Source organism: Caloenas nicobarica, chromosome 2 (assembly GCF_036013445.1).
Source record: "Caloenas nicobarica isolate bCalNic1 chromosome 2, bCalNic1.hap1, whole genome shotgun sequence".
Classification (NCBI taxonomy): domain Eukaryota; kingdom Metazoa; phylum Chordata; class Aves; order Columbiformes; family Columbidae; genus Caloenas; species Caloenas nicobarica.
This window is the reverse complement of record NC_088246.1, coordinates 64,147,028-64,173,466: the sequence shown is the minus strand read 5'-3', so window position 1 is coordinate 64,173,466 and position 26,439 is coordinate 64,147,028. Positions and strand designations below refer to the sequence as shown.

The 26,439-nt window shown below is 40.3% G+C and overlaps 1 protein-coding gene across 4 annotated transcripts in view; it reads right to left on the bottom strand.

Annotated features, from left to right (window-relative positions):
- COL15A1 (collagen type XV alpha 1 chain) overlaps positions 1–26,439 on the bottom strand; it is a 136,655-nt gene that overhangs the window by 51,040 nt on the left and 59,176 nt on the right. For 3 of the 4 annotated variants that reach the window (XM_065630300.1, XM_065630303.1, XM_065630301.1), the window contains exons 8-16: positions 25,975–26,103; positions 25,347–25,373; positions 22,537–22,599; positions 15,682–15,759; positions 13,596–13,658; positions 10,810–10,935; positions 5,086–5,148; positions 3,404–3,439; positions 2,728–2,880 (exon numbers count right to left, since the gene is read on the bottom strand). In XM_065630300.1, coding sequence (XP_065486372.1) covers positions 2,728–2,880; positions 3,404–3,439; positions 5,086–5,148; positions 10,810–10,935; positions 13,596–13,658; positions 15,682–15,759; positions 22,537–22,599; positions 25,347–25,373; positions 25,975–26,103 — 738 coding nt within the window. The remainder of the gene's footprint in view (positions 1–2,727; positions 2,881–3,403; positions 3,440–5,085; positions 5,149–10,809; positions 10,936–13,595; positions 13,659–15,681; positions 15,760–22,536; positions 22,600–25,346; positions 25,374–25,974; positions 26,104–26,439) is intronic. The other variant, XM_065630302.1, reaches the window with a different exon arrangement.

Here is a 26,439-nt window from a genome sequence, read left to right as displayed (position 1 = left end):
TGTTTCAGTTTATGATTGTTTTTGCTCATCACTCTGTGCACCACTGTAAAGATCCTGACTGTGTGTCTTCTCAATAACCTCCTTTTAAGTATCAGAAGGCTGCTAAACTGCTTAAGACTTCTCTAGACTCCAGCCCACTGATCATTTTTGTGGCCCTCTGGTGACTTCGGAAAGATCTCTGTGAAGTGGAAGACCTTGAGAGAAACATCTGTATTTCCTGTGGAGATTTTCTAGGGTTTTTAAAAGGAGTTTACACAGAAAGCAGCAACCTCCCTCCATCTCTTGTTGTTCTGACTGTGACATTCTGAATCCATGGCAGAAACAGGAGCTGCTAGTTCCAAAGCAGCCAAAGAAATAAAATTTCAGGCTGCAGCAATTATCTTGTTTACCCTCAGTAACATCCCAGTCACATGTTCCTATCCCTTGCCTTATGCCTAATCAGTCTATGCTTCAAACCACCTGGATGAACCATGCCAGCAGGAAACTGTTCACTTGCTTTTATAATAGTTGAAGTTCTAAGTGCAGCTGTGCTGGCTTAATTGTTTCCTCTATCCAAAAAGGGAAAATCTTGATCTTTCTTTGTTCACCCTGCTCATAGCCACAGAGCCTTCATTTTCAGCATCAGTGCCATATGTTGAACTGTCTCACTTTCCTGTGAGCCACTTTAACTCACTAAAATGGCAGAAAATATGTTAATTTTGTGGGATGGGATGGTTCTCTAAAATTTTAGTAAATTAAATTGGCTTGTGGAAGGATTGATGGAACACTGGATGCTAGTGCACATGAAGGGTAAGCATGTACCAGGAATGGCTGCAGGTGGGGGGAGGAGGAGCAGAAGCAAAACAGAATCTCTACCTCTTAGTGACAACAAGCCCTTATGCCAGCTTATCATGTCTACAGGATCCATATTCCTTGCCTGCTTAGCTTTCTTCTAGTTAGTGACTTGAAATTGCTCAGATTACCATGGGTCTGATGCACTGTGGAGATGGTGTAACTGAAAAGTTGGAAAACCAATTAGATTACTTTAAGCTGCTACGGAATGACAGCCTAATGCTAAAGCTATGGAAAACATCAACTGATCTGACTCCAGTGAAAAAAGAAATCTTGTTCTTTTGCCCTTTTCTACCAACTCCACAAGAGCAAGAACAAAAGCAGAAAGAGTGCACAGCTGGAATCAGGGCCTTCCTTTCCGGGACAAAGGTGGGAGACACTGAGTCATCAGGTTGGCTCAAGTCCTTTACCTGAGATTGAACGTTATGCAGACTTTCATTTTGCTCCTCCATCAGCTATCAGTGTATCAAATACCAACAGAAAATCTGCTAATATTCTGTTTGGCCTGTTTAACCAAACATTCGCTACTTAGTGTAAACCACAAACTGTGTTTCTGAGTCCTTTTTTCCCTTGTCTCCACCGTGCCAATATATTTTTCTCTTTAAGAGAGCGCTTGATGCCTACTTTATATAACACACCATTGCTTTTGACATCTGCATGTTTTTAATGGGTTTACCAGGTACCTTCTGCATCTCAAACTGTTCTTTTGGCAAGCATAAGTGCCAGCAAACTCCATAACATTTGGTCTTTGCACACAGCTGATCATAAAAGCTAAAGCTAACAAATGCTAACAGGAATGTTTTGCAGAAACAGTCTAACAGCAATAAATAGACTGCCAATCAAAAGGTAGTGTTGCCCTTACAAACTGGCACACCATGATGGTGCTTTAACAGGTGGCAGGGGTGGGCACCCAAAAGATCAGCTAGAAGCAGCAAGCCTGTTAACAGTATTATTCCTCTCCGTGAAATGACAATCATGCCAATTCTGTTTGGACTAGATGAAGTTCAAGATGAAGCCAGTCAAGATATTGTTGCTGCAGTTAGAGCTGGGATCCTTCTGTGTTTGTGTCCATGCAAGTGAGGACTTCCAGTTTTCACTCTCCTGCTCATCTGCTAACTTTGCTCCTCTGAGACTTAGGTATCAAAGTGGCAGACACGTGTGAGTAAACTGGTATCATTTAAACACCACCACTTTACTGCAGCGGTTCTACAGATGACCAATAGTTTTGGTCAAACATGCCTTACTTCTCTGATGAAACTGCCCTCGGTTTCTATGCAAACTTGTATTGTATCCCATGACATAAAAACCCCCCAAAATTCTGGAAAGACTTCCCTGAGACAAACAGCTAAGTTAGAAATGATGAATGCATGGAAAAAGAAAAAAAAAAAGGAAAGACTCATGTCAGTATTGATGTAGGCAATCTGTCATCCGCTCTTCACAAAGATGTCAATGCCATAGCTTTAGTTCTTGAACCTGAGTGTGCTCGCTTTGCCTCTCTGTACTGCAAAGCCACTTCCTGCTCCAAAAAGGTCATCTGAGTAGTTGTCAAATGACATGTAAAACTCAGGTCGAGCTGGGCAGATCTCATATTTTAGTGATGAAGGTTGTTATTTTCAGAAGTGGAAAGAGCAGCATCTGCAGGGTATTTTTTATTTCTTTGTTTGTTTGGGTTTTTTTGTTTTGGTTTGGTTTTTTGTTTGTGGTTTTGTTGTTGTTGTTGTTTTTCATAGAACATTTTTCTTCTGAGTAGAACGGGCCATGAGGTCAGAAACATCTTGACTCTTATCTGTCATCAAATTGGCCTTAAATAGCTATGAAATATACAGGTGATTACACTGTCCCTTCTCTGCAGGAAGTAGATCTATAGCTACAACAAACCCTATAATAGCAAAATACCTCAAATCCCAGACCGTAGCTTAGTCCTGGGGGTCCAGGAGGTCCAGGGGGCCCAGGGAGGCCAGGGGGTCCTGGTGGTCCAGGGTTCCCAGGAGACCCAACAGCACCAGCTTCTCCTTTGGGGCCTATTGATCCAGTGACTCCAGGATCACCCTAAAATAAAAGGTGAGTCTATTGGTATACAGAACATGCAAAAGTAGATGCAAATAAGTAGGTTCATAAAATCATAGAATGGTTTGGGTTGGAAGAGATCCTAAAGATCATCTAGTACTAACTTCCCTGCCATGGGCAGGGACACCTTCTACTAGATCATGTTGCTCAAAGACCTGTGCAACCTGGCCTTGAACTCTTCCAGGGAGCAGGCATTCCCCTGATCATCTTCATGATCCTCCTCTGGACCCACTCAAGCAGGCCCATGTCTTTCTTATCCTGGAGGCCTCAGAGCTGAACACAGTACTCCAAGTGGGGTCTCACGAGACCTGAGTAGCAGCAAGAATCACCTCCCTCATCCTCCTGGCCACACTTCTTAGGGAAGTACTTTGGCCAACTGAGAAACCAAGTCTGCTGACTTCATTAGGTTTCACAATAATAATTTTTTAGACTTCTCAGACATTTTCTACATGCTGTAATACAGTGATACTGTTATACTAATAAAGACAGTGTTGGTTTTTTTTACCTTTGGACCAACAGTACCGGGAAGACCTTGATCACCCTGTAAAAGAAAATCAATCCTAATTACTTACAGTAAGAACACTAGACAGGCAATGAAAACACATTTATGATATCTTTGCTTAATTAAAATGCCCACAGATTTATGTGTTGTTTTTAAAAAAATCTTGTGATTCAAATAAAAAGTATCAATATTCTGGCCATTTAGGACCAGCTTTCAATGGTCACATACTGTAAGGGAAATGCTTGGAAATCTGCTTTCGTGTTCTTCTGCATAAAGGGTGGTGTAGAAGCTCACTAGAAGACCAGATTTTCCTGTAATCTTTGTCTTTTCCACATCCTTCTTGTGGTGGGGTGAAAAAAAATCTATTCAATATTTCAAATGCAGACTCACTAGCCCTCATTAAAGGCTTATAATTATATATTTATATCTGCTGGCCATTCTTCTATCTCCTTTTTACCAGATTAAATGGTTTGAACTCCTTCAGCCTGTCCTCATCAGTTACATACTCAAGGTCCCTGGCCATCTCCACAGCTCTCTGCTGCATATCCTTCTTGAAGTGGGGTGCAAAAAAATGGATGTAAGTAATTTGGAGAAACTCAGAAAGAGTTGCAATTTTGAAATATGTAGTTTTCAGTTCTATGGTAACACAAGAAAATTTGTCTGCTGGATGTTATGATCTCTTGTTTTCACAGAATCACAGAATGGTTAGGGTTGGAAGGGACCTCTGGTGAACATCTAGTCCAACCCACCTGCTAAAGCAGGTTCACTTAGAGCAGATTGCACAGGAATGTGTCCAAGTGGGTCTTGAATGTCTCCAGAGGAGACTCCGCAACCTCTCTGGGCAGCCTGTTTCAGTGCGCTGGCACCCTCAAAGTAAAGAAGTTTGTCCTCATGTTCAGATGGAACCTTCTATGCTTCAGCCAGTGGCCATTACCCCTCATCCTACCATTAGGCACCACTGAAAGGAGTCTGGTCCCATCCTTTCATTTGCATGTTTCACACTCCTCCCGTTTTGCTGGCCCTGGGGCTCATGGAGATCAGGCATGATGCCAAGCAGTACAGCAAGTCAACAGTAAACTAAGTAGCCCTTTGCTGCCAGGTTAGGGTGCTGAAAAGTCTTATCAAGTGATGAGTGAAGACTGGAACTGCCACAAGTGTGGGGGTGGGATATTGTAGCTGCAGCGCAGTAGTCAGCAGTTAAGACACATATGGGCTGCTGCAGAAGTGTACAACGCATGATGTCTCAGTGGTCCACGGAATCCAAACTTCAGTAATACCGGTTGCCCTGGTATACACATGCGCCACAGAGGACACTTTCTGCAGGGAATATGCTGTCAGCCTGTGCCAGTCTGGGCTAGCTGGAGTTCTTTCTTTCCTTCCCTCTACAGACTCACCTTCATGAGTCCAGTCATGACTGGCTTTTTACTGGCAAATCACAACAGAGTAGCTCATATTGCATTTGGAATATTGCATGCTGCAGAAAATGAGACTGTACCCAACAGGGAATTCTGGATTTCTGAATATGCTTTTTGAGATGTGTTCCAATAAGCCATTAGCAGCTGGATTCAACTAAAAAAATATTGAATCCAGCCAACACTCTGTTGGAGGGACAACTATTTATGATATTTACAGCCTAGAATTGACAAAGATTTTCCACTGAAGTAGGAGCAAGACATTTAACTTACCTTTTCTCCCTTCCGTCCTGGTGGACCAACCACTACATCAAGACCAGGAGGACCTTGAGGACCCTGTAGATGACAGCAAATCTAAAGCAGGTGCTGTCTTCATAGCACATGCATGTAAGTATTTTGGAACAACTAACACTGTATTATGAAAGACTTACGTGTAGCACCAGGTAGCACCTAACACCACTAAGTTCTAACATTTGCATTTCTTGTCTTTATTTCCTGTATTCTGAGAGTTTAGCTTTGTATCAAAAGAGTATTTAAAGATATTTTAATAGAAAACAATATCAAACAATCAAATAATAAAAAAAAATTAATATAAACCAACATAATGTAAAAATAATGTTAGCATGCAAAATAATGGTGTTATCCAATAAGGTTTTGACAACACTACTATAGATGTGATGGGGTTGAAATCCATATGCACTTCAGCCATCCACACTTTTGGAAACCTCAGTGCCAGATGAGAGCTATTTGAGAAAACATTGGTATTGACAATGCCAGAAAGTGACTCAGGTGTTCTGTGTGAAGCCTCACTTAATTTTGCCTTGAAAACTGTACATTTCATTTTCCATCCCATTTTCTGTGCTGTATCCATGACTTAGCACACATCTGATTGAACAGCCAGGCTGGGAAAAACTGGTTTTGGAGAGTCGACCAGTCAGTCAGTACAAGTATTGAAGTCCAGCCCACAGTAACTATACGTGGAAGAATGGGAACAGTTACATGCATTTTTGCATATCCTCTGTTTTTCAAATTGGGCTTGGAAAGCCTTTAATTAAATTTACAGATGAGTATTCTGGCTTCTGGGAATCTTTTATCCATTTATTTGTTCATTTGTTTTGGAGAAGGATATAAATGTTTGCAGAAGAAGACAGAAAAAATTATTTTTCTCTTGTATTTGCAGAATGGTCATAAAGACATAATTTTCCCTGCTCTCTTTACTTTTGCCCCCCCTGTTTTTGCCCTTTGGATGCACTGTATGTAGTAGAATAACTAATCAATTATTCTTAATATTAAAATGTTCAGAAATATTTTCAATACGTTTCAAACACTTTCATATTGTAATTTCTGTGATTACATAGCAGAGAAGTCAAGTACTGTGATGGCTACAGGCCGTTCAGAAGTGACAGGCAAGGAAGAAAGTGTATAGGGGTCACCCTCTACATCAAAAGATGTGAAGAGCTGTCTCTGAAGAACAGCCACGAGCAGGTTGAAAGCTTATAGGTAAGAATCAGTGACCAAAGCAACAAATGAAACCTTGTGGTTGGTGTCTACTATAGGCTGACCAATAGGGGGTACTATTGGCAAAGCCATCTTACTTCAGCTACAGGAGGCATCACGCTCGCAGGCTCTTGTCCTGCTGGGAGACTTCAACCTCTCCAATATCTGCTGGAAAATTAGCATGGTGACTTGTAGGTGATGCAAGAGAGGACAACTTCCTAAGCCAGGTAACAGACAGCCCTACTAGGGGGGATGTGATACTGGACCTCATGATCACCAATGCAAGTGGGTTAACTGGTGACACCAAGATTAGAGGCAGCCTGGGCTGTGGTGATCATGCACTCATGGATTTTGCAGTCCTGAGGGATGTGGGACAAGTGAGGAGTAAAGTCAGGACCCTGAATTTTATGAAAGCCAACTTCCAGCTCTTCAAGTCAACTTCAGCTCTTTCCCAGGATGCCCTGGGAGACTGCCTTCAGAAACGAGGGAGCAGAACAGAGCTGGCAGATCTTTAACGACACTTTCCATAGTGCAAAAGAGCTCTTAATCCCCAGGTGTAAGAAATCAGGAAAGGAAGGCAAGAGACTGGCATGGCTGAGTCAAGACAAGCTGGTCAAACTAAAGGGCAAGAAGGAAATGCACAGGGAGTGGAAGCAGGGACAGGTATCCTGGGAAGAGTATAGGGACACTGCCAGAGGGTAGTGGTCAATGGCACAATGTCTGCATGGACACCCATGGCAAGTGGTGTACCTCCAGGATCTGTATTGGGACCAGTACTGTTTAATATCTTCATCAATGACTTAGACAGAATGATTGAGTTTACCCTCAGCAAGTTTGCAGATGACACCAAGCTGAGTGGTGCTGCTGTCACATCTGAGGGATGGGATGCCATCCAGAGAGACCTGGACAAGCTTGAGTAGTGGGCCCACATGAACCCCATGAGGTTCAACAAAGCCAAGTGCAAGGTCCTGCACCTGAGTTGGGGCAACCCCCTGTATCAATCCAGGCTGGGGGATGAAGAGATTCAGAGCAGGTCTCCAGAGAAGGACTTGGGGGTACTGGTGGATGAAAGACCGGACATGAGCTGGCAATGGGCACTTGTAGCCCAGAAGGCACATTGTATCTTGGGCTGCATCAAAAAGAATGTGGCCAGCAGGTCGAGGGAGGTGATTCTGCCCCTCTGCTCTGCTCTGGCGAGACCCCACCTGGAGCACTGTGTCTGGCTCTGGAGCCCTCAGTACAGGAAAGACATGGACCTGTTGGAGAGGGTCCAGAGGAGGCCACAAAAATGATTAGAGGGTTGGAACACCTCTGCTATGAGGAAAGGCTGAGAGAGTTGGGGTTGTTCAGCCTGGAGAAGTGAAGGCTGTGGGGAGACCTTATTGCAGCCTTCCAGTACTTCCAAGGGGCCTGTAAGAAAGATGGGGACAGACTTTTTAGCAGAGCCTGTTGTGACAGGACATGGAGTAATGGTTTTAAACTAAAGAAGAGGAGATTCAGGCTAGACATAAGGAAGAAATCTTTTACACTGAGGGTGGAAATACACCGGAACAAGTTGCCCAGAGAAGTGGTAGATCTGGTAGATCCCCATCTCTGGAAACATTCAAGGCCAAGCTGGACAGGGCTCTGAGCAACCTGATCTAGTTGAAGATGTCCCTGCTCATTGCAGGGGCTTGGACTAGGTGATCTTTGAAAGCCCCTTCCAACTCAAACTATTCTATGGTTCTATAAAGAGAATAATATATCCAGTGCTGGTCCAGTTTGTATTTTTGAATGAGGTCCTCATCTGCTTCTTCTTTCAGTACCAGGGAGGGTGGGTTTGACATATTGTAAAGGAGTTTGAAAAAGACTGTCTGGGCTGTGGAAATTTTTTACATTTGCAATCAACGCAGAAAACATCCAGGAAGGACTGACAGGCCATGTGTGTGGCAGGATAAGCAGAGCATGGGGAAGGCATGCTAGAAGTGTGGCCACCATGCAGGACATTGGAGAGCTGCTACCAGTCCACCTACAGCTCTTTTCAAATAAACTATGGGCTCTTCAGGCACTAATTCATTAATTAGAGTAATTAAGAATAAGAAAGAATGGAAAATGGTTTCCTGCTATCACAGCCCTTGGGTCATTAACGGCAAGTTTCCTAACAACTAGTGGGGCAAGTGTGCTCTCAGTACATCCTTTTGTCTTGCTCCCTACATCTTCTAGACCAGATGCTTCATTCCTTTCCAGTCATTGGGATTTTCTTCCAAGGAAACCATGCTATAGAAGGATGTGGGTGGAAAGGCATTGCAGACAGCTGGGTCCCATCCTTTTGTGGCATCAGGATATGACAAGGTTAGCAATTCAAAGCACAGAAGCACACCCAGGCCCTACAGCTTTGACATTTTTAATGAGACAGAAACCACTGGAGCACCAGTCATGTTGAAGGCTTTTCATTGCAGGGTATGTTAGGAGTGTGATAAATTAGCCAGTGCAGGTTGTCACTGTTGTTGTAGCAGCATGAAGTTCAGCACAGGCCTTGTTGGTTTCATGGTTGGCAGGTTCTGAGCTCCATGTTGCTATTTGAGCACTGTTGACTACTTCCATGCTACAAGAACTGGCCTATGTTACTGTAACTGCAGGACAAACATGTCCTGAGTGCTTCATGTTGTTGAATCAGAGGCTGACGCTGCAAATAGCACTGAGAAAGGACCATTGAGAATTCAGAACATGATCTAACTGCAGTTACTGCATAAAACCATTGAAAAATCCATTAATAATTTCTAGAAGGCAAAGGTTAACAGAAGAAAGCAAAATCTTTACAATACACTAATTTAATAAATGTTTGATATTTATTTTCACATTTAAGTCAGTGACACATTTCTAAGGATCTGAATTACAACTGTTAATTATGGTGCAACCCAGTTGTCAAAGCTCCTTCGCATATACAGAGGAGGCCTATTCTGAAACATGCCTGGATGAAAAATACTGCTTTTGGAGCCTACCTCTGTGGGACCAGCCTATTTCACCTTAGTGAAACATCTCATTACCAGGCCAGAACCACTAACTGCCTTATCAATCACCTCTAAAATTGTAAAACAAAAGCACATTTCAGTTCATAACCAAGCAAATACTCAAAACACAGCCAAAGCACCGTGTAGCAAACACTGAAACTGTGTGTAGCTCAGCCAAACAATAGTCCATGTATAGCTATATCTTATGCACCCTGTTTATCACAGCTTTAATTTAGTGTGAGGTTCATAGGGATACAATTTATTCCAAGAAGGAACACTCTGAAACTTCGAAGTCCAAAAATTGCCCTGATTTCTAATATGTACCAAGTGGACGCTCCATCTTGCAAGGGCCTAAAGCTTGGATGAACAAAAATTTCCGATGTTTACACTTCCTTGTAGCCTGAGAGTACGAGACCCAGGTCCTGACAGAAAAGAACTGGTTTTCAGGGTAGGGCTCTGAGTTATTGGATGGTTCCCCCTTACAGCTCTGAGGTATCATGTATACAATTCAGGCTATTCTCAGTGTTTCCCTTCAGTATTCATATATCCTCAGCTCTTAGTTTTCATTGGCTTCACACGCATGTGCTTCTTGGATCCCATTTTAAAGATTTCTAACTCTTTAATTTATCTCTGCACAAAGGATGTTGCCTTTTACCTCAGTGGCCAGATAAGTAAAATTTACCATACCCACCTTTTTAGTTTTAGTGTTAATTTCCAACTTTGTTATCCTCAAGCTGTAGTTATTCACAGCTGAGATGAAGTGAGATTTCCTCTTTAACAAGCGTCACCAATAACAATTTTTTAATATATGGTAATTACAGAAATGGTGACCCACTTTGAATGTAACATGAATGTATGGATCAAATCTAGTCCTGAGAACAACTGCTACTGGCAGATGGTTGATAGGGAACAAGGAAACCATATTAGTAAATATAGTTCCAGAGAGGATTCACAGAGACGATCAATGCTAAAAAAAGGGTTCTCTTCACTGAAAAAACATTTTACTGGGGATTTATAGACCAATATAGGTAACACTCAAACTTTTAACAACCTTTTTTACAGTAGAAATGTATTTAACCTGTCCACAGGAATAAGTGTTTCTATTTAGCTGAGGAAAAAGAAGGGAGTTCCTGAAAGACGAAAATTTAATTTATGCTAAAAATTCCCTGCAGATTATGTAAATGATTTAGCAAGCTTCATTTTCCTGAAAGCACTACAGGAAAAATAATCCTTAGCCTTATTCAGTGTTGGTAGAAGCATCATTACTTTTTATTTACTCTGGTCCAGATACACTGGTATCTGTCTGCCAAATGTACTTGCCACTGTGCAGCAATGTGCTTTGGTTAACTAGACTTTTTTTATATATTTTGTAAAAAATGTGCATAAAATCCAAGCTCTTCAGTTAAAAATATTCTGCAATATTATTAAGAGTTATGCAGACTCTAAGACTTAGAACCTATTGTTGTAGGACAGAAACAATATTAACGTTTGTGCACAAATGGGTACTCACTTCAGGGCCTTGTTCACCAGAAGCTCCGTCTTCCCCTGGTGACCCAGGAGGTCCTATACCTGAATCAGGTGCTGGCTTTCCCATATGACCAGGCAGTCCTGGAGGGCCTGGTGGCCCAGGAAGACCCTGGATAAATCAGCAGCATTGTTAGAAATGGGCCTAGCCAGTTTCATCTGTTTATACATGAAACAGGAAAAGCTCTGCTCAGTTTGGATTACCATCTCCCTTCTGCTTTATTAAGAACCAATTTTAGTTTCACAGGTACACTCCTTACATAGGGTCACACTGATCTCATCCATCCTTGCTCTCTGAATTGTGCCACCTCATGGCATGCAAGAGCAAGCTTGAAGCTAAAAACCCAGTAAAGACCTTAGAGGTATTCCAACGATCAACCTAATGTTAAGAAACATAACCAAAATTAAATGAAGGAATCATTGAACAGAGGGAAGTGGTTAGTATTTCTCTACTCATTTCAAAGCTTTTCTCCATGCTATTGCTGGAGCACTGAGAGTCTGTATTCATGGTCAAGACCTGACTGTGCTTAGTGCTGTAAAAATGGCCTCTGCTCCAAGCAGCTATCCTGTGTGGACATGAGCAGATCTAGTTTAATTGAATAAAATGAATGAAATATATTACTTTAGGAGAAATAGTACATTTGCAAATATTCTCTCTCATGTGCAAGTCCATCCTTGTTACTGATTACGTTAGCAGGCAACATGGGCAGTTTGAAATTTTGGGGCATGGCACTGTAAGGCAAGCACTCCTTAATTCAGACTTAGGGTAACCTACAGGATTCTGTTAGGAAGATGGTCATCTTGGATTTTCAATACAGTCAACAGAGCCTTCTGCAGGGAGACATTACAAGCATTCACCTGTCTCATTAACTACACAGGGCATCTAAAGAGGCTAGCCTCCTAAATTAGGCAACATAGCTAACTTTTGCATGAGGCAACTCAACTGCTGAAGAGCCTTGGGAAAAAGGTATTCAGCACTTTGATGGAAAGAAGAAACAGAAAAGAAGTCTTGAGGCAGAAATGAGTCTGAAAGAATGGAAAACCACTAGATTTGTTGCAAAACAGAGGCCTCAGAATGCTATAGCATTCTGGAGTTCATAGGAGGCAGGCATCCAGGGAGTTCATTCCTCAGAAAGTTGCACTATTATTGCTGAAACAGGTTCTAATTGAAGGGTTGAAATGCTCCGTCCCAAAGACTGCAGAAAATGTTACCTCTCACTCCATCTAGACAGCTCAGTAAAAGTCTTCCAATTTATCTCTTCACCTTCAACCACTTCTCATTTTCCTAACATTTGTCCTTAACTGTATATATTGTCTAATTCATTATATATTTGACTAGTTCTGTGGATGGAAGCCCACCTGATATGCAATGGGAATACATATTTTATAGACTGCTACATGGTAAATGTAGATCCGTCTGACTCTCTAGAGAAAATGGGTGAAGAAGTGGCTCAAGAACAAAACATACAAAATGATTCCAGATATGGCAGCAAGTTCTAGTTAATTGATGTTATTTTTCCCAAAAAAAGGCACAGTGTTCTGTGCAGGTTGTATAGGAGAGATAGCCTCTCATTGGAAAAAAAGCAAAACAAAACAAAATGAAAAAACAGTCTAGCAAAAAAAAGTAGAACCTCCCCCCCAATTCCAAACTTTTGCTTTGCCACCCACTCAGAATCAGAGCAAGAAAAATAAGCCAGATGTCCTGTTTTTAATCCACAACCATGCTTATCTGAGTACTGTTTCTTGAAAAATGTCAACTCTCTGTGGAGGGAAAGCACAAGACTGATTTACCAATTCAGTCCCTGAAACAAATCTTACTTGAGGCTGTTCACACATAATACTAAGAGTGACAGACTAAGCTAAAATGTTAAAGCAGTACTCATCATCCCATCCTCTGTTCCTGGAGGTTGCTGATCCCAAGCACAGCTGAAAGCCCGTGAATCAGCTGCATTTTACAGCACAGTCTACTGAAACAAACTGAAACTGATGCTGACTTTCCTGAGTATTATGTCTGCAAAATTAAGTAGATTAGTAGATTCACAAGCCATATAAATTCTTTCTGAAGCTGAGATAGACACCTCCAGGAGAAGGATGAGGTGAACATCTAGGGCAGCAGCTGCTTTGACTGAGTTTAACCAATGGCCAAGTGTGCATTAACAGCTCAAGTCTCAGTTTTACCTGACATAAATACTTCTTCCCAATGACAGAAGTCTGGTCTCCCATGTTACACAGCTCCAAGAACCTCACCCAGGAACACATGCATAAAAATCTTCTTAACTTTCACTAAACCAAAGCATTCATCTCTGCTAGCCAGCCTTCATGTGACAGTGTTACAATTCTTCACAAAGTCAAGGATACAGGGAAGTTCAAATGACCATCAAAATGGATCAACAGTAGAAGTTGCAGTGTAATGTATTTCATATTGACATTTTTTAGAAGAGGTATTCCAAATTAGGAAAGCAAAGAATAGTGTCATTCCCATCTCTCTGCTCTTTACTGTCTTCTCTGAATCAGTTTAAAAGCATTTTGCCATTTTAAAAAATCCTCTTGCCATTATCCCTTTGTTGTTCTCTTTCTTTCTCACACTTCTTTCTCACTGACATACACTTAGACCTTTTCAGATCTTGAAATGAAACCCTTCAAAGCATTTCTGGATGCTGTGAGTTAAGCATGTACAAAATTTGCATTGTGAAATGGACCTTCTACAATCTTGATGAGTAAAGCAAAGCTCTTCATTACACTAATGGTAAATAAACATCAATATATACTTACTCTTAAAATCTCAGTCTCTCCATCAATGTCTCCAGAACCCGATTCTTCAGGTTCTGGTCTATTCTGAAATTAGAAGAATTCCATTCTAAAATATTGCTTATAAAGATGACAAATGAAAATATCATTTGCCAATTAATGTAAAAACAATTAGAGTCAATAGTTTTGCAGCAGATTGTCACTTGTGAAATAAATTATAATACAACAAAATTATTTCAGTTATGTTTCTGGTGTTTAATACTATTTTATTGTCTAGACACTCAGCTTTATACTTACCTTCAAGTGCTCTAGGAGTACAGCAATAACGATCCTGCAGGATACATATGCTGTATGACTGTTTAAGTGAACTGAAGATGAAGCAATCTCAGACAAATTTTAACTTCATAAAAATGTCTGTCAACATTAAGAATATCCTAAAATGCATATCTAACAACAAGCCACTGTTTCCTAGAATGTGCCTCTTAGTTCAAAAGCCAAATTGTGAGATTCCTACAACTGGAATCAAAAAAGGCATTTTATAGAGGGAAAGTAATATACTAAAACATTTTCAAAAATATTTTGTTAGAAAAAGAGTTTGGGTTTAGTATTACAATCTAGTTGTACTCATCTATAAGACAATTTCATAGATTCAAGCTGCTTCAGCTTCAAACCCATCTTCATACATTATGGAACCTATAGTGCAAACTACGGTCATCATACAAAAGAATTTTTAAAACCTCTAAAGAAAAAAAAAGTCTTTTACATGGAAAATTTGCCATGACTTGTCTGCATAGTATATACAGCAAAGTCCACTTATCCAATTTTTTTTAAATTATAGGACTTGCTATGGAAGTTTTATAGAACTCATAATTTTAAAAATTACAAGGAATAAACCAAGATTTGCAACAAACAAACTTGGCAGGTGAAATATGACTTTTCTACATGTGTGAGTTCCACCACTTTTAAAAGGAAATATTGTCAACTCATATAAAAGTAAATTAACTACAGATTCTCATTGCAAATGCTTTATGAGTTTCATAGCTGTGTATGCTTTATAAACTACAGCCCAAAGTACACAGAGAACTAGTACCTGCATTGGTAATAATAGTACCAAAGCTAATGTTTCAAAAGCCCAGGAGTCAGGGATGCATCCTCTGGCTGCACTGAGACTTCTTTCACTTCACTTCACTTCACTTCACTTCACTTCACTTCAAAAACGCCTTGAAACTCATTATGACAGACAACAAGAAAGTAAAGGCTGTGCCAGACCTGGTGTTCACTGTTATGTTTAGAGAAGTGGCCTTTGGGTGAGAAAAGCTGCTGGATTGGAGCACCTTGTCCTACTGATCTGGAGCTACATTGCTGGTCTCCTGAAGTCAGTTCCAGTGGAAGCTAAATAGTGCAGCCCTTCATAACACCATTACTCTGTTTTTATGCTACCGGAACAGATTGGTATAATTTAGCAGACCCTTGATCAGGGAAGCATGTAATTCATTTTGGTCACTGGAATATGTTGCAAACTATATTGTTAAATACTCACAATACTTGGTGTGACAGATAGTTTCATTTAGAAGTCCACCACAGGACTTACACTGGTGTCAGTGGTAGGCTGTGTCTACATGTAAAAGGTCCAAGTATAGAAAGGAGATGAATCTGAAACCTACTCTTTAACATTGAATGAGTACTGAGCATTCAAAATATGAACACTGTCACTTCACCACACTGGTATGTGTTGTAGTATATAAAGACAGCAAACATAAGTGACTGTTAAACCATTTCTGTGTTCAGTAGCGGGAAGAAATTAATAATTCAGGTTTATAATGTGTTTTTGAGAAATTTTCTGTTTCTTTTTCTCTCATATATTATTGCTTTTGCACAGGGGAACACGCATATCGACTGGCTTTTTAAAACGTGAATATTGGCTATTTATGTAGATTACAGTACTCACACACTGTAGCCAGACATTTATTTGCATTTTTGCATGAGTGTGTTAGAAAGCATTATTATCTCTGTGGCAGTCAGGCTGCTTTCCCAGAGAAAAACCTCCCATTTAATTCTGGATTCCCCTAAGGCAAGCTGAGGTTATTGACACAGAAGCCCAAATACTCACTAATCCTCTGGAAGGAGCAGATGGTCCTCCGGGTCCTGGTAGTCCAGGGAGTCCTGGCAATCCCTCACCAGGATCACCCTAAAACAAGAATGAAGATAAATAGTAAGGATTTAATGATATAAATCCAGAGCAGGGATTTTCAGCATTAGCTGCCTGTGTGGATTTCTAGTCACAAGAAACAAAAGAAGTGTCTGCTTAGTTGCTATGAGCACAGGGGAACCTTGTTCATTTCTAAGACAAGCTCCCAAACAATATAACCTTTGCACTGGCAAAGGAAGAAAAGACTTTTCCCTTTCTAACTTCTGCAATGAATTTGCAAATGTACAAGCAGCACTAACAGTGTTTGACAGTGTATATTTCTTGTTAGAACAATGTTTTACTGTGGTTCTTGCATTTTTAGGGTAAATTTTATGACTCCCCCTAAATGAAAAGGTAGAAAGTGTGGTCAAGGTACTCAATAAGTAAATTTCTTCATTTTGTTACTACCATCTGTAACGCTTTTTCCAATACCACCTTGTTATTATTATTTTTCTATGTGTCGACTTTCAGCTACTGCCAACACAATGAAAAGCCCTGTCCAAATGTGTGTCATTTTCTCTCATAATTACTACCATTTCTTCTTCTTTGGCTTTTTTAGATCATCTCTGACATTTTGCTGAGGTTAGTTTGAGGTGCTTCTGCTTAAGATATTTATAACTTTTCTTGATTTTTCTGCTCAACTCCAGCATTTTTCACTCAAGTCAAGAGTTGAGGTTCTGTCTCAACTTTTTTAATCTTAAGTTAGAAGTCTTTTATAATGTAACTTTTCATTCTGAACTGTATATGTGCCTTTTTCTGGAGAATTCACTAAGGAGGATTTGGCTCTTCTGTTTTAAACTCTTTTGGGAGAAGGATGTGCCTCTGCAACCCCTAAAATGGGGACAATAATGTTTTATATTTAAATAACTGGCAGATCATAAATAACTGGCAGACAAAACCATTATGATTGCTTAATATGTATGTTGTTTTCATCAAGTGATGGGCACTCATTTAATTTCCTTTTTTGAGATCTTGTATAGCTTTAATGGTGATTGATCCCTCTTATTTTTACCTGATACTTCTGACAGAGGGAATGCCAGGAGAAAATACAGTGTCATCCTCTCTCTCCCTGACCATCTCACATTTCTTGTCCTTGGCATTCAATAACCATAATTCACTGTTCTGAGGAGTTCCTCAATGTTCATTTTGGACATTCTTCCTACATGGTGATCCTGGTTTCAGGACACGTGCCCGTTTAGGGAGGAAGAAAGAGCAATATAACTGTTCATATCTCAGAGCTTCTCACACCATCAGGAGAGAAAAGCTCAGCCTTCCCCCTACCAGTGCTTTCATGTAGCACAGATTCCTACCCATTCACCCTGACACTGCAGAGGTGCAAAGTGCAACCTCCTTCCCATCTTGCACCAGAAGGACAGAAAAGAGACTGATTGCACTGGGCTTTCTTAAAGGGGTAGAAATCACAGCGACATAACTGACACTGTTAGCCAACCTCTACTGATCTATGCTTTACCCTCTAACCTGCCAATTTGTTATCTGTTTTTATGAGCATTTTAATTACGTTCTCTAAATTAATATATTCAGTCACATAGCAGGAAAAAAATTTACCTGCCTCTTGGTCACTTGCTCTTTATGTTTCAGAATTCATTAGATACAAGTATTACTGCTTTTCTTTGTTCCCTGTGTCTTTGTCAAATGGTTCCTATAATAATACTTCATTCACATTGACAGAGAATGTGTTTAATTAATTTGGGGCTATTTTCACTGTCCGACAGCATGTTAATTTAGAGATCCTCTTCATTCATTTTAACACATCCTTTGCTTTTTTTCAGTGACTGTTACATTAGTTCCTGTCAGTGTTTCGTGCCTGTTTTCATGAAATTTCTTCCACTTTGTGTGTATTACAAGGAAAAAAAAAACAATCCAGCTCTCACACTTGGATCACAGTCATGTCTAGGAAGCCTAATTTTATCCATTCCCAAGGAGCATCTCACGGTTGTATCTCTGCACTAAACAAGGACCACAGTGAAAAAGCGACAGGCCCACTCTCCACTGATATGTAGCATCCCATTCATTCCCAGCTTTCCATTTTCAGTGAGAAAAAACAGAAACAGGCAGGTGGATACTGCTACTGTTCCTCAAATTTAAATATTATTCTGAAAAAGTGCTGACTGTCTTTATAGACCATAAGAGGTTTGAATTCTTTGTTTGCATAGACCAATTCTTCAAGCTTTGCTCACCCTACCAACATAACAGGTCCTACGAAATCACACTGATTGGAATAACAAGTCTGGAGACCATTCTTTGTCCCTGAGGTCAGGTAGAACAGACTGGCTGTGGTCACAGTACTTAGATACTTGGCCCCAGGCCTCCTTTTAGCTCTTTATGTTCAAAGCTAATATTTTGAGTATGGGATTTTTGTGTAATTTTGATTAAATACCACGAGAACTATACTGCAACCCATCAGCACGATGAGTAGTTGAAAGTAAGAAGCCTGCTGAGATAACACTGGGTGTTGCTGAGTTTTTACAGGACTTTAGTTATCCGAATGTGAACAACCCAGTGTTTCAAAAATAATAATTGTGTACTGTAAGCCAGGCACGTGGGAAACAGCAGGAGGAGAGAAACTCCCTCATGCAGGTGCAGGGAGGAAAGCACCCAGGTCTGTGTGACCGCAATTATGTAACTGCAAGTCGTATCCTGAACCATTTGCTTCTGCCAAATGGATAAGACCTCTACTGCTTGCTTTTGCCAAATAGATAAGATTCTGCTTTCTCGTGACTGATAATAATAATAACAAAGTAATGCTGTTTTCTTGTTCAAATAGAAAAGTAGATGTGTTACGTAACCTTGTAAGTTGTAACCTAAAAATAGCATGTAGAAGAAGTATAAATATTTCTGTGTGACTAAAAAGAAATGGCTCATGATGATCATATTGGTCGTGTCGTGAAGTACGTTCATACCCTCGTGTCAACTGGGGGACCATGTAGAATGAACAGAGCCAACATATGCACAGTCTTGCAGCACACTGGGAACAATTAACAGCCATTGCTACCCCTGAACAATGCTGAGGCATTATCTGAGAGAAGTCTATTTGACAGGGGCTAAGATATTGTCAGGGACCGTGCTTGCAAGTCTGAATGATCAGCAATTCAGTCAGTTCCTGGGCTTGTTTCATTTGGCCATGTAGATGTAGCACTTCTTGCTGGAGATCAAAATAGTTACCTAACAATAGTTTCAGCTTCAACAGCTGAAATATAAAGCTTCTTTTGCTAATTTGCACTTTTCTTGTAAGTCAAAGAAGTGTAAAAAACTATAATCTTCAAAAGTTTTCCATTTGCTTTGTTTTCATCATGACTGATTTTATTATTTACTAACACGGATTATTTATGTCAGTACCAAGCATTCTGGAAATTACTCTGGCCACAAGAATGACCAATGCACATTTGCAGGAAATATGGGAAGCTAATTGTTGAATGACATTAAGGTAATTTTTTTCAGCCTTTTCACTGTGATTGACAAACATATAGGGAAAACTGAGCCTTTACTCGAGGAGCTATAGTAGTTCCACAGTGCAGAAGAACCAAAGGAGTCTCCTGGCAAGTGATCACAGAGAGGGAAGGCACCTGCATCAGCTCTGTATCAGGAGAGAAGAATGTAGACAACTAGCCAAATGGGGAGAAAGGATTATAGACAATCATGGGCTACCAACACCTGTGTAGCTTCTAGGCTATGTCTAGAGATTCTATTCCCGCTCAAGGGTTTTAGGAAAAGTCATAGAAAGGCCGATGAGTATGTTGACATGTTGTGAAGGATTGATGGATATTGCAGACACAAAGTGTCTGAGACCAGTGCCAGCTCAAAAGAAAGTGTGGATCTCTGCCACCAGTGGGGCTATGAAAGACAGTACCTTTTTTTCTCAGAGACTGCTGTGCCACATGTTATCAAGCTTAGGAGGAGGTATTATTCCTGCATATCACTGTCCCAGTGATGGCTCTCCAAGAGCAGAACAGCCACTGTTTCACCCTGCTGTGCAGTCCACTCATGCAAGGGAATGGTGGGTTGGCAGGCTCTTGAGTCCATGTAGCCCCTGGGGCAAAACCAGTCTGCCTCTCTCACAGTACAGTGAAGTGTTGTTCCCTGGACACAGTGTTGTCCAAAACAGTCAACTACCCTAACATGTATTCCCAAAATCTATTGTTCATCACTCAAGACCTTGTTAACTCATTTGTTGCAGAATATTTTTACTTGAACTGTACTTTGCCTTTGAGTTATACCAAGATATATCTATACTTAATTATTAATATTACATATAGAATTGTTATTAGTAGTAAAACCTAGAAACTGTATATTACTATTCTCAGGGGGTTTTGTGTGATTTATTTTAGAAGCACTGAGCTGTTTGTGAAGTGCTGTTGAAAATCCATCTCTGTTGGAAAGCGATTGCATTGGTTACATGTTTTGGCATTATATGAAAATACGATAGAGTTTTGAGACTTGAATGCAGAAAGGAAGGAAAAATCATTTCATAATGCCATAATGAAGAGTGTCGTGGTATTTACTTGTAATTTTGTAGTATGGAATGACACATAAGCCATAGCAGTTACATCCACTTACAAACTCAGTAGTCATTTTAAAGGACCTATTAGAGAAGTGACAGTTTGAGCTACATGACTGTTATAATGCAGTGCATGCTACTCTTCTATCTTTGGTAACCTTAGCCTAGACTATCTAGGACTCTTACAGTACAATGAGTTATGCCACATTACTTAGAGTATGCTACAGTTAAAATGTATCTAGAACTGCTGTAATATTTTACAAGTGAGATTAATGGCACTGAAGTTGATGGTATCACAATCCTTTCTTTCAGTGCCTGAACCACAGAACACTTAGATGATATCATGCACCAATTGTTGCATTGCCAACAGGCTGAGGGAGGTTATCCTTCTACCCAACTCATCTGAAGTGCTGTGTCCAGGTTTGGGCTTCCCAGTACAAGCAAGACAGGGACATACTGGAGTGAGCCCAGTTAAAGGCCACAAAGACAACTGAAGGACTATAGCTTCTGACTTATGAGGGGAGGCTGATACAGATTAAACAATTTAGCCCAGAGAAAAGACAACTTTGGGGAGATATTGTCAATATGCACATATATGTGATGGGTGGGAATGAAGAAGACTGAGCCAAACTCTTGTCAGTGGTATCCAGGGAAAGGGCAAGAGGGAAGTGGCATAAACTGAAATATAAGAAATTCCATTTACCTTAAGGGTGTTCAAGCACTTGAACAGGTTACTTAAAGAGGTTGTAGAATCTCTACCCTTGGCAATATTAAAACCAAACTGTACACAGTTCCGGTCAACCTGCTCTAGCTGCTTCTGCTTTGAGCAGGGGTGCTGGACTAGGCAATCTCCAGAGAGGCCTTCCCACCTCAGTGATTCTGGGATTTTGTGATCCATGCTGCAGGTTTTAGCACCGATGAAGATATAAGTAGCACCGTGACAAAGTCCTCCACCAATACCACAGTCCTTAATATGGAATTTATTTATCTTTTTTTTTTTCTTTTTTTTTCCCCTCTAGTCTACATTCTTCTGCTTTCTGCTGTTAAACTCTGCCAGTGCAGTCCAGGGTTGATGACAGAATGAAAAGTGGGGAGGAATGGAGAGATAAAGTGAAGAGACTCCTCATTCAACAAGACCATCAGACTGCCCTTGCTGATTTGCCACGAGTGTCTGAAATGCCTGCACAGGGCACCTGTAATTTCTGTTGCCAACTGATTTAATATCTTACCGATAATCTGCCTTACCAGCCTATCTTTCCTCAAGAGCCTGCACCACTGCTGCACTCCAGTTGTGAGCTATCCCATCCTGTCTTTGTAACCTCAGAGAGGTGATAGCCCTGTAACTGTGCAAGAACTTCTAAGTCCTCCTGTTTGTCTCCCATGTTGCCTGCTTTTGTGAATGCATACCTGAGATGGGTCCCAGACGTGCTGCTTTCACCAGGGGACTGCAAAAGTGTCCCCCATCATGCTACATCTGAGATGCTTCCTAGCTGAAGGCCTGACATGCCTTCACTTCTCTTCAGTTTATGATAACCCTTTACCCAATGTATCTGTCCATCATAACAGACAGACTGTTCAGCTGGACAGAGAGACAGGGGGTTGTCATGCAGTCTTGTGACCTGTACTGGAGACTAATTTTACATTTAAATTATTCTGGACCCTTCCAAATTGAATCTGAATACATGAGCTTTATATGAGTTACATTTGTGAATTTATAAAGCCTGAATTGCTTTGGTAAACAGATTGAATGAATCATTAATTTGGCACTTGGAGTAACTGGCTGAATGCCAATTTTTTGTACAACATGTCCTTTAATAATAGATTAATCTATTATAGTTCACCTCAGCTCAGAAGTGATAAAAGTTGTTACTTCACATGGTTTAGCTCTTAATTATATTCATTTAATAAGGGTAATATGATTACACTGCCTCTGCTGAATGACTTAGCCAGCAGAGTAAGTTGCACAGAGCAATTATATGTAACAATTGACTTTTCTTTATTAAGTGCTAAATATATCTTCTTTAGCTGTCCTGTGAAAGCCCAAGTTTTTCTACTGCTGAAGTTTCTTCATATTCTTGAAAAATCCTTATGATTCTGTTATGGCTGCCCTTCATGCAGATTCATGGGTGAACAGCAGGATATTTAAATTCTTCCTGTGATTCCCTATTATTATTATTTTTTCTCTCAGAGTGTACCAAATTAACACATGTCCAAGTGTAAAAGGTATCTGATTGATTGCCAGTTATTAACAGGACACATACCTTTACACCTTTTAGGCCTGCTTTTCCTTTCAGTCCTGGCAACCCCTGAGGTCCATCTTTACCCTAAAAGGAAATATTTTTTTTAATTAGACATTAGCTTTTACTCAGGTTAAACAGGCTGTACACTTAGCAGCAGAGGCCGGACTTAAGTGTACTAGATTCTAAGTCTTGGCTTGTGCAGTGGGAGCAGATATGGGACTTACACCTCTATGCATCTGGCAGTACACAGAATGTGCCTCTCACCACATCTACTCTGCCCACAACAAAGTGGCAGTCAAGCCTGTTTGGGGGGTACAGACGGAAACGCTTGGCAGGCTGCATTTGGATTTGACAGGATGCCAACTAGACCACACACCACTGATGACAAATATTTTGAAAACTATAATATTCCACTAGAGCAAATAGTGACAGCTGTCTGCAAAGTCCTCTTCAAATGTTCTGTCTCTCAGACATTTACTTATCTAAGAGGTAAGAAAGTCTTCATTTATTCCAAAGTTGCTGAATATGCTTGCAGCAGGTAAATTCCAGGCTAGAATTCTGTCTCCTCTCTAATAACTTTCAAACTATGAGAAAATAGACACTTGGAAGAAATCTACTTTTAATTTCACACAGAAGTGACAGTCAACAGAGAACAGTGAGATATTACTATATTTGCAACATACTACTGCTAACTGCTGCCCCGAGCGTACTGAATCATGCCATCAGCATTAGCTTGTTCCCATCTTCTACTGAAATCCTGTTTGCCTTGACCCCCTGAATATATTCAGTTCCTACGAAGTAGGATGTTTCCTGAGGACATGCATCTGACAGGGAATGTGTGGTACTACATGCATTTCACCCCATTTTCCCTTCTAAACTTCACCAGTCAAATTAATCCCAAACAACCTTTGGGTTCATCTTATCTACAAGTAACATTCATATACTCTTCCTATAAAGGCTTGATCATTGGCTAGAAAGAACTCCCACCAGCTTTATAGTCAGTGATTTTATAAAGTGATGCTATTTATTAATTCAGTAAGGACACCAGAAAAAAAACCCAAAAAAACCCTGCAACAAAACAACAACAACAAAACCACAAAAAAACAACCAACCAAACAAAAAACAAACACAGAAGGTAAATGAATTCTCTTTTCCTTAATGGCATTTTGGGAATCTGGACAGCTGTGATTATGTACTCTACTGCTCAAGTTTTAGGGGTATACCAGTTTTAGAACACATTAGGGAAAAAAATGCACCTGTAAGACTAAACTTTTTTTTCTCCTGTTATTATTTTTCTTGCAGAGTTAACTAGTACCAAGTTTATAGAAAGGTGGCAAACACACCACCAACATAAATAATGGGCATAGTTATTTTATTGCTGAGTGAAGCCACATCAACCCAATGTAAAGTTGCATAGGGACATGCAAGATCAGAACCCAGCTGCACAGGGACAAAAGACTATCTATAAAAATACAGGACAATGGTTCATTTCACAACGTATAACAAAATGCCTGTGATAGGAAGCAGGATTGTTTTACAAGGATTTGTTTACAAGGACAAAACAATTGCTTTTGAAGCTTTTGAATTACGTTTGAAGAGTTTTCTGTATGAGATTTCCCCATTATTTTGGTTCCATAGAATTTGCTTTGAGAATGTTCGGCTTGAAAGCAGTCAGATGTCTGCTAATACAGAAAATTTAAGTCTCTTGTCCATAAACACCCTAATGACACATAACTTGAGTTTAGGCTAAATATTTGCAAAACCAGCTACATTTCTCTGAACATACCAACGCATGCAGGCAACATTCATGCAAGAACTGAATAATGCCCTATGAATGACTACTATGAATACCCTATGAATGACTACTGAATTATTTATTTAATACCTTAAAACATACTAGTTCCATTTGCGGTTCACTTGCAGCTGGCAGGAATGTAGAGGAGGTTCACAGCAGTGGTGGGTGACAGTGTACAATGGAGGAACAGGCATGGTAATGATGACAGCCTCTGGGTGGGAAGGTCTTGGAGAGGGGAAAGATGCACAAAGTAGCAGCAACAGATAATGAGTAAGGACACAATAAGCCAGGTGGTAAAGCATCAACAGAGGACAGAAACGCAAGAGCAACTGAGACACTCATGGAATATGACAACTAGGGATTTGGTATTGTGTGCATTGCTGGGCAATACTTCACCACAGAGGATACATATGCAATCTGTCAGTGGCTCGTGGTGAACTGATCTATGGGTGGGAGTCATTTGGAGAAAATAAGAAGGAACATTACAGGAAGAAGACAGCAAATGTGACTGAAGAGAGGGTAAAATAGAGGAATACACAGAAAGGAAAGCAGGAAGAATGAAGGAAAAGGTACAGTTGAACACAAGAGTTGAGGAGTGAGAGGTACATCTGAAAAGTTAATAGCAGCTGAAGTTACAAGCAGGGAACATGGCAGCATGTGTCTATGAAGGGTCAATGAAGTGCTTTGGTTTGCCCTGGAAGAGGTCTGGGTCTGAGTATGTCCCCTTTTTGAAGTTTCTCCCAGCAAAAAAGCCAACCTCACAAGAGCTGGACTCCTTATACAGCTGTTTATGGCATGCAACGTCTCTTTCTTTGTAACTGGGAAATCATGAATTGTTCTTAGAAACCTGGGTCCTGCTCTCTTGGCAACCTGAGGAAGTCAACTACAGCACCAGAGCTGCCTTCTAAAGAGGGCACATGGAGAAAGCACTTTGCTGCTTAAGCTTCAGTATAGCTGAGTCTCTCATTAAAAAAAAAAAAAAAAAGAGTTGGGTTTTTTCTTCAGTTAACCAAAATATGTATAAAAGAGTACTTACGGGTAACCCATTTTTGCCAGGAACGCCCTAAAATAAAACATCTTTATTAGAAAAGCAAATAAAACATTGTAACAAAGAAGCAACAAAAAAGCAATTAACTCTAGTTTGATGTGTGACAACATAAGAAATCAGAATGGCAACAAATACTGTGTCACAGAGTGATCTGTTTTGCACCTCTGTTTAATTGGATACACTTGTGCTGATAGTTCAGAAGGATAGGAAGTGTGAAACATCTTGGATATACGGAAGCCATTGAAGGAAGCATATGAGTTCTAAAGTCTAGCAGTTTTGAATGTGACAGCTGGGAGTGTGGTGCAGCACTGCAAAGGCTGCCCAAACGAGTTCGTGGCATAACCACTTCAAGAATATTAGTATGTTGGCACATCAGTTGTTTGCCTTGTGCTTTCTGATTATTGTCTCTTGTCAGGCCCTTGTACATCTCTTGGCACATGCAAAGCAGATATGACACTCCTGAGTTGATTTGGTGGGGCTTAAACCCCATCTTGCAGAAGTACAACTGATGACAGTGTGTGAGGCTGTAGAGTTTTAGCCCTTTATGCATGTGTGATGAATTACTATTACCCTTTCTAAAATTCATGCATGCTTTCAATACACAGAAAATACTCACAGGCTGACCATGTTGTCCAACTTTCCCTGGAGGTCCAGGAGGTCCTTGATCTTTTTTCTGTACATCTTCCACTTCTGGCCTTCTTAGAGATCCTGTGGGCCCATCCTCTCCTTCTTGACCTTTCTGGCCCTGAGTAATTAAAATATGAAATATGAAAAATGTGTTGCATTACTTTCCCCATTTTTCACTCTCTTTTCCCCTATCTCTTCCCTCTCTCCTAGAATTCCTGCTTCGTTCAATGCAGTCAGAAACATTTTAAGCAACATACAAACAATATACTCCATTCAGCAAAGACAGTCCATATTAGAGATTGTTCATGTAAGTACAAATAAATTGCTTGTTGAGCTGGAAAAAAAAAAGAGGGCTGGTTACCTAGATGCAAATGATCATGATCTGATTTCATATCTACACAAATCTGCACAGTCTAAATCAATACTGTAGGTCTGGAAAAGACCAGTTTCACAA